Source organism: Oncorhynchus mykiss, chromosome 20 (assembly GCF_057628025.1).
Source record: "Oncorhynchus mykiss isolate SJ-2025 chromosome 20, ASM5762802v1, whole genome shotgun sequence".
Classification (NCBI taxonomy): Eukaryota; Metazoa; Chordata; class Actinopteri; order Salmoniformes; family Salmonidae; genus Oncorhynchus; species Oncorhynchus mykiss.
The window spans coordinates 32,083,905-32,091,171 of NC_143041.1; the positions used below are offsets into that span (position 1 = coordinate 32,083,905).

Sequence of the window (7,267 nt, forward strand, 5' to 3'; positions counted from 1 at the left end):
GGCCACTCTCAACGTGTATAATGTGGAGTGTTTCCAGTAACAGGTGTGTCCACTGAAGATGACTGGCCATTTGTCACTGCTGAAAAGAAGGGGGCTACTTAGCAGGGTTGTCTTTTCATTTAAACCCTTCAAGAAATTACTTGGGAGCATGAAAGTCCTTCTCATTGGTTCTTTAGTGACCCTTATGTTGTTTTAAGGCTATTTAGGCTTCCAATCTGCCTGGTTCTGAATAAGCACCAATAGAATAGCTGGTGTGGTGTAGCGAATCTCTATCTATCTCACTCTTTCAGCCAGAGAATTGTAAGCCTGAACAATTAAGAAGTAAAAAAATAATATCTACTGGATTCATATACAGCTCTATTTTTTAAATATTTTTTTTACAGTTAATAAAAGTTATTCAACCTGCATAGTCTAAATCAAAAACTAATAATCAAAGTACATTCAATATTTTTTGTATGGGAGCATTTAATGTAGAACTTCCCACTCATCACTGTTCTACCACAGCAGCACTTACTATAAACAAACTACTTTTGTTCACAGAGGTGTTATCATCATGACAATCAGCATGTCTGATGAATCTCCAGCAGGGAGCAATTTTATTAGCTGCAAAACTGTAATTAAAGAAAACAAAGGGAGTTGCATGGAGAGAAAACTACCAAGTAACGTCTAATTCATAGCAACCAAATAGGTTATCAGGCCGATACAATTACCTAGAGTTTTCCTCCACAAGCTCACAGAGATGATGTTTGGATAAAGGGCAAAACAAAGAAATCCAAACAGACTCTCAAAAAATGACAAGAGTACTCATATCTTAACCCTCAAGCAAATGACTGGTCATTTTGAACCCAGAGGAATATTTTGGATCATACTGTATCTCAAAGGTGTTTTATTCACCCTTCCAATTGTTCATGACTTTGTTAATCCACTTGTTTTTATTCATTTTAAATAATTGTTTAGTGTTTCTGTATCAATGTGGACTTTGGGGCCATTTTGACCCCAGACAAAAACACCTATTTCCGCTTTTAGTATTTTGATCAATAAGACCTTTATTTAAGTCTAGTTTTCTCTGGAGACATAATAAGTTATCCAAGTTATCCATACCCTCAGTGGGTGGAGGGGGATGGACCTGTATCAGTATGGGTGGCAGGTAGCCTAGTGGTTAGGGCGTTGGGCCTTTAACCGAAAGGTAGTTGAATCGAATCCCTGAGCTGACAAGGTAAAAATCTGTCTTCTGGCAAGGCAATTAACCCACTGTTCCCTGGGCGTCGAGGATGTGGTTGTTGATTATGGCAACCCCCTGCACCTCTCTGATTCAGAGGGGTTGGGTTAAATGCAGAAGACACATTTAATTTGTACAACTGACTAGGTATCTCCCTTTCCCTGTGATTTTGACCAGATAGACAGATCACCTGGTGAGCCTGAGCCCTTTACATACTCACCTATGGTTATACGCGTATATAGCAGTTGTGACTGTATAGGAACTCAAAATGACCTTAAATGTATGCTTAGTTGCTGTCCAAACAGCTCATTGGTGTGTATTCTGCTAAAAACTGTTTATCTACTGAAAATGTTATATAAATACGAGAATTCCTATAATATCCTAGTAATGACATTTTGGTTGCTATAACATTTGGTTTGAAATTACATTGAGGACTTGGGCAGGCTTTATGAAACATGCTGCCATAGCTCATTAGCCCCTAACACTCCCATTGGCTTGCTAACAGCAATGCTAAAGCTTCTGTGGGGTAAGTAAATAAATAAAATCAAGTCACTGTCTCTCAGGATCAATTGATTATTCACTTTTAAGGCATATCATTAAGTACATTTTGATGTACTGTCCCTTTATATGGCAGTTGTTTTTACCAAATAAATATGACAAAATTTATATTTTCTTCAAAATTCTGAAAAATAAATTATACTATGATCAATTGATAGTAAATCAGTTTTTTAGTACTATTGTGGATTGTACTTCGGAAAGAAGAGACATTACAAAAGGGAAAATGTATTTTTTTTATTTTTTTTACATAATGTGCTAATTAACTGTAATTTTGTTAATAATAACTGTCTGTTTTTGGTTATATTTTATTTCAGATAGCATGTCCAATGATGTTAAAGGTCCAATACAGCCGTTTTTATCTCAATATCAAATCATTTCTGGGTAAAAATGAAGTACCTTACTGTGATTGTTTTCAATTAAAATGGTAAAAAAATAAACAAAAATAGCTTCTTCGAGCAAAAATTTTGCTAGGACTGCCTGTGAGTGGTCTGAGTGGGGAGGGAGAAAATGAAAACTAGCTGTTATTGGCAGATTTGTTTTGAACTCTCTTTCTTATTGGTCTATTAACTAATTTACCACCTGGTGATGTCACCTGGCAGGCCAAAACCATCCCACCAAACAGCTCTTACACTAAAATGGCATTATCATAATTGTCACAATTTCACAGTATTATTCCAACCTCATAGTGTGAAAATATAAATAAACCATAGGGACATCCCTTTTTTACCTGCACTGGGCCTTTATGATAAGAAATAAATGCATATTTTGCTGACTGTTGCTTTTTCCAATAGTTAATTATTATTGATGTAAAATGTGTTGGAGGAGTGAGGGTCAAACATCATAACATATTTTTGTCCAGATAGTTGCCTCTCAAGGGTAATCAATCACACAACATGTTTGAACTATATTCATGATATTTTTGTTTAACTAGGCATGTCAGTTAAGATCAAATTCTTATTTACAATGACGGCCTAGGAACAGTGGGTTAACAAAACGACAGATTTTTACCTTGTCAGCTCGGGGATTCGGCCTCCCAAACTTTCGGTAACTGGCCCAACGCTTTAACCACTAGGGTACCTGCAGCCTCAATATTCATTCTTTATTATTTACAAAGGTCAGATTATCCATATGAGTCCAATATATTTTCTGGAAGCATTTGCAAAATTGCATGCATGTGAACTCCCAATTTGGAGTAAGATCAATCAATGTTACAGGAGTGATGGTAGAACAGCACATAGTTATATTCACATGCATTGCTAATATCCATTGATACTTGCTTGCTAGGCATACTTTATGATATAGTTCATATTATGAACTACATCATCAAGCAAGCATCATTGTATATTAGGAATATCATAATTTTAAGAATACTTCGCAGAGTAACAGGTTAAGATATTAAATAACTGCTGGCACATTTTTCTCACACCACTGGATTGTAAATGTTCTTTACGGCATGATAAATCTGAACTGATATACTGAAAAGTATTATTTCTTTTTTAAACATATCTCATGATTATAAGATTACTGCCAGGCAGAATCTTTCCCTGGCACCGTTTTAAGAACAAAATATTTAAAAGCTTCGTTTTGATGGGGCTTTGCAACCCGTCTATATAAACCCCATCTGGCATGGACAGTCTAACCGTAACTGTTATTATCCGTCAGACAAAGTGTAAAATGAACTCCCCCTTTCACTCTCCCAACCTACAGCAGTTACTACGAGGAGAGAACTTGAGCTTTCCAACGACAAAGTTACAAAAGGCTTACTGGCTCATTTACATGCTCGAATAATGGCTGCTGAATGCATAATCTCTTGCATTTAGGATCCTGTAATCCCAACGAAGTCTTCTGATGTGTTTCGATCCACATTCCCCCATGAACAATTAACTTGTAATCTCCACAAACATACATTCTGTTTCTGCCTGTCTGATCAGCGATGCGCCAGTGAAAGGACTCCGGGGACCTGCCAAAGCGCTTTCTGATCCCATGGAGGTTCATGTAGCATTTAAGGGCTCAACAGTTCCATAACGCGCATCTAATTATGAAATAATTGAAGCACATTGTATGATCAGAAATATGTTGTATTAGTAATTTATTTGTTTAAAATATAGGCCCAGGCATATCGGTCATGTCATTATATTTACATGGATTATTTATATATTCTTAGTAAGGCTACTGTAGACCTATTAAAATGGTTGAGTTATTGTTATAAGAAGTAGGCCTAATATCAACAGTTAGACGTGAGGGTGGTGTTGGGATGTGCAATTCGGATAAATATCATTATGTTATTAAAATATCATGAAATTGGAGTTAACAATGAAAGTATGTAATAATGTTTTGAGAAAGTTAAGCCAAACCATTCATTATCGGGTGTTTATATCGATAGGCCTACTCTCTCTAAACACTTCCGTCAACACAAGAAAATCACTATAATGCAAACATGAGGATTTTGTATAATTCTGGACAGAAAATGTGTTTATCTAGGTAAGCTACATACAGTATAGATCTAGCAATGTACATGATAGTTCAAATGTGCATTCAGATGTGATCAATAAAATGAGGGTCTAATAATTATGCTACCCACTGATAAAGATTAGTTTAATGAAGATTATTTTCAGTATGAGGATAAATACTGGGAATGTTCATTTCTGGTTCATTTGTGGGAAATGGAAAATGTCTTCTGGCTGAAGGGAATCTAAAGTCAATCAAGCAGAATGCCCACACTTTTCTGCAGATGCTCCCAGATGTTTAAGCAGCGTTTCTACTGGTGTTAGTTGCTGCATCAAAACTCGTCTAACCCCCATGGGTGTCATTTGTATTCAGAACTCCTTCGTTTTCTATTTCTGCACTTGTGTGATCTAGTGGACGTTCCAACAACAGATTGTATTAGGCCCACGTGTAAACATTGCCAACTGCACTGGATAATTATTTTGCCAGCCTGCAAAGCAAATGTTTTGCTCTCACTACACCACAATGAATGAACAGAAACAAATACAAGTTAGCAAGTATCCTACGTTGAGGAATCATCAGGCCTACCTCTTATGTGGACTGTATTAAAACGTTGTATACAGTCTATAGATATGTTAGGACACGGTCTACAAATTCATTAAAAAGTGACATTAAAGTACAGGCATTATTGGCCGACTGCATGATTCCAATCACTCAAAGCATCCATATTAGGCTACTAGACCAAACGTATATTTAGAAATGGCTTTAATCTATGAATAAATAATCCACCGGAATAAATGTCCTTAATTGAGGCCATATTAGATACATTATGACATGGCATGGACAGACAAAGCAGCATATATGGTTCATTATATCAGTTTTATTGAAATGTCATCCAGGAACACTGGGCAATAATAAATATTTCATCAATCATCAAGAATGTACAAAAATAAAGACGCAGGGTCTCTGGGCATAACAAATTATTTCCAGCAAAACAATCATGCTTTAGTTGTTCTGAAGCCATGCTAAAGAAGTTCTACATACAAATGGACACAGAATAACGCCACAAAGCTAAAAGCATTTTCAGAATTCTATGGAGTAATCAAGATCCATATAATGCCAACCTTTTTCGAACTAAATATATAATAATACAATGTTCATACACTGTAGAATGCGATTTCACCATCCTTGTTACAAGGAAAGGACATTCTTCACTTTCACAAATGATGTAAAAAACAAAAATATTAAATCTGCATGCAACTTTCTTCGCCCTTTCAGAACAGTAAGTATGTTGTGCTACGATCACCTTCAGTGCTCGAAACGTAAGGTTACATTCAGACATCTACAGCTTAATGTTTTAGAAGTAGTTTTTTTTTTTTACAAAGAAACATATGTACACTGTGTGAATGCATCTCTGGTGACACCAAATAACCGGCAAAAGTTTTACCATGAAAAAAGTATTTTCACAGGATCTTTGTTACAGGGAGGATATTTAGAGTATCTCATACGCAAAAACAAATAAACAGACAAACAATGCATGCATTGAGGTTCGTTCTTCATGTCCAATTCACAATTTACTGTACACGTTGACACCATTCTGTATCGGATGTCCCAAATTACTTCATCACGTCCTTGTTTTCACTTGTAAGTCTCGTCAGTCCCGCTGAACTGATAGGAATATGAGGGGGTGGAGGTACTTGACATATGGGGCACGGGCAAGGTAAACCTGACCAGTGCTGGAAACCGCTGCCGAGTTGAAGAGGGGGTGCAGGGGCACTCTTCATTAGGGAATGAGGTGCTCGGATGGAGGTTAGTCCCGGTAAAGTGGTGGTGAGGGTGGAGGATGTGGACGAGGACAGCGCGCTCCCGAGCAGCGGATGCACCTGATGCGCTGGGTTGCCAGAGTGCCCGCTCACTGTCCCGCAGTGGAACGTAGAATGATGTCCGCCGTAGATTTCTCCAACCAGCCTTTTCATCTCGTCCAGTGAGCTGTTGAGCATCAGGATGTAGTTTCTGGCGAGCAGCAGAGTGGCAATTTTAGACAGCTTTCTCACGGACGGACCGTGTGCATACGGCATGACTTCCCGGAGGCCGTCCATCGCCAGGTTCAAGTCATGCATCCTCTTGCGCTCCCGTCCGTTGATTTTCAGCCTCAGATGCTGAATCTCTTGCTCGGTCACTTGCTTCTTGAGTTTGTACTTGCTCCCGCCAGGTGACTTTTCCCCGTGCCTGGAAAGGTGCTCGCTCGTCATCTTCTGGAGGAGTTCGTTCTGCGTCGAGGACACTGAATTGAGGTGGTCTCTGAGATACATCCCATCCATGTCTGGTGAGGAAGATCTGCTCGAGCTGGAGTCAGAATGCATTTTATTAGCTCGGTTTGGGTAGGAGGTCGCTGCTTCCCTCTCTATCTCTGCCCTGTTTTTAAGTCACACTCTATCACCCGATTCTGTCGTTTGAGTTCCGTCCTCTTTTTGGGAAGGAGGTGTAGGTAACAACGAAGGAGTCGACACAGTGGGCTTGTTGGCCGGATAGCTGCGAGTAATCTTATCTCGCGGGTGCACCTCTTGCTCTGTGGTGAGGTAAAAGAGCGCTCGGAGTATTTATAGTGCTGCTTGAGAGAAGGCAAACAAAAAGAGCCCTCCTATTCATTTCATAATGGTCTTGTTAGGATGACGTCCCCATTATTATACAGGGCGGTGTCCTTTGACTGTCCCATTGACCAAAGGGACATCTATTCCTATTCATTGTAATGCCACCGTGGGGGGAACACTTCAGTCCTGGATCATCTGAAACCAAGACAACTTGAAAACTCTCTGTGGCTCTCTAGAAATAATAACGGGTTAGTTTGAAAGTATTGTTTGATCAGCTTCACTTTGTTTGTAATGCATTTTTTAAATGCTTTTATTAAAACTGGGTAGCACTCAAATTCTGGAAAACTTGACATGTGGTGGAGCCTGGTCATGCATCGTGTTTTATTGATTGTGTGTTTGGGATCGACCACTATATTCTCCAAATCGCTGGAAAATACGTTAATTTGCAGTATGC

General features: G+C 38.7%; 1 protein-coding gene across 1 annotated transcript; it reads right to left on the reverse strand.

Moving 5' to 3' along the window:
* Window positions 1–5,082: 5,082 nt before the first annotated feature.
* LOC110499285 (oligodendrocyte transcription factor 3-like) lies at window positions 5,083–6,792 on the reverse strand. The gene has a single exon (XM_021576326.3). It carries the CDS (start codon window positions 6,583–6,585, stop codon window positions 5,839–5,841), a length of 747 nt encoding a protein of 248 aa, XP_021432001.3. The 5' UTR covers window positions 6,586–6,792; the 3' UTR covers window positions 5,083–5,838.
* Window positions 6,793–7,267: the final 475 nt, after the last annotated feature.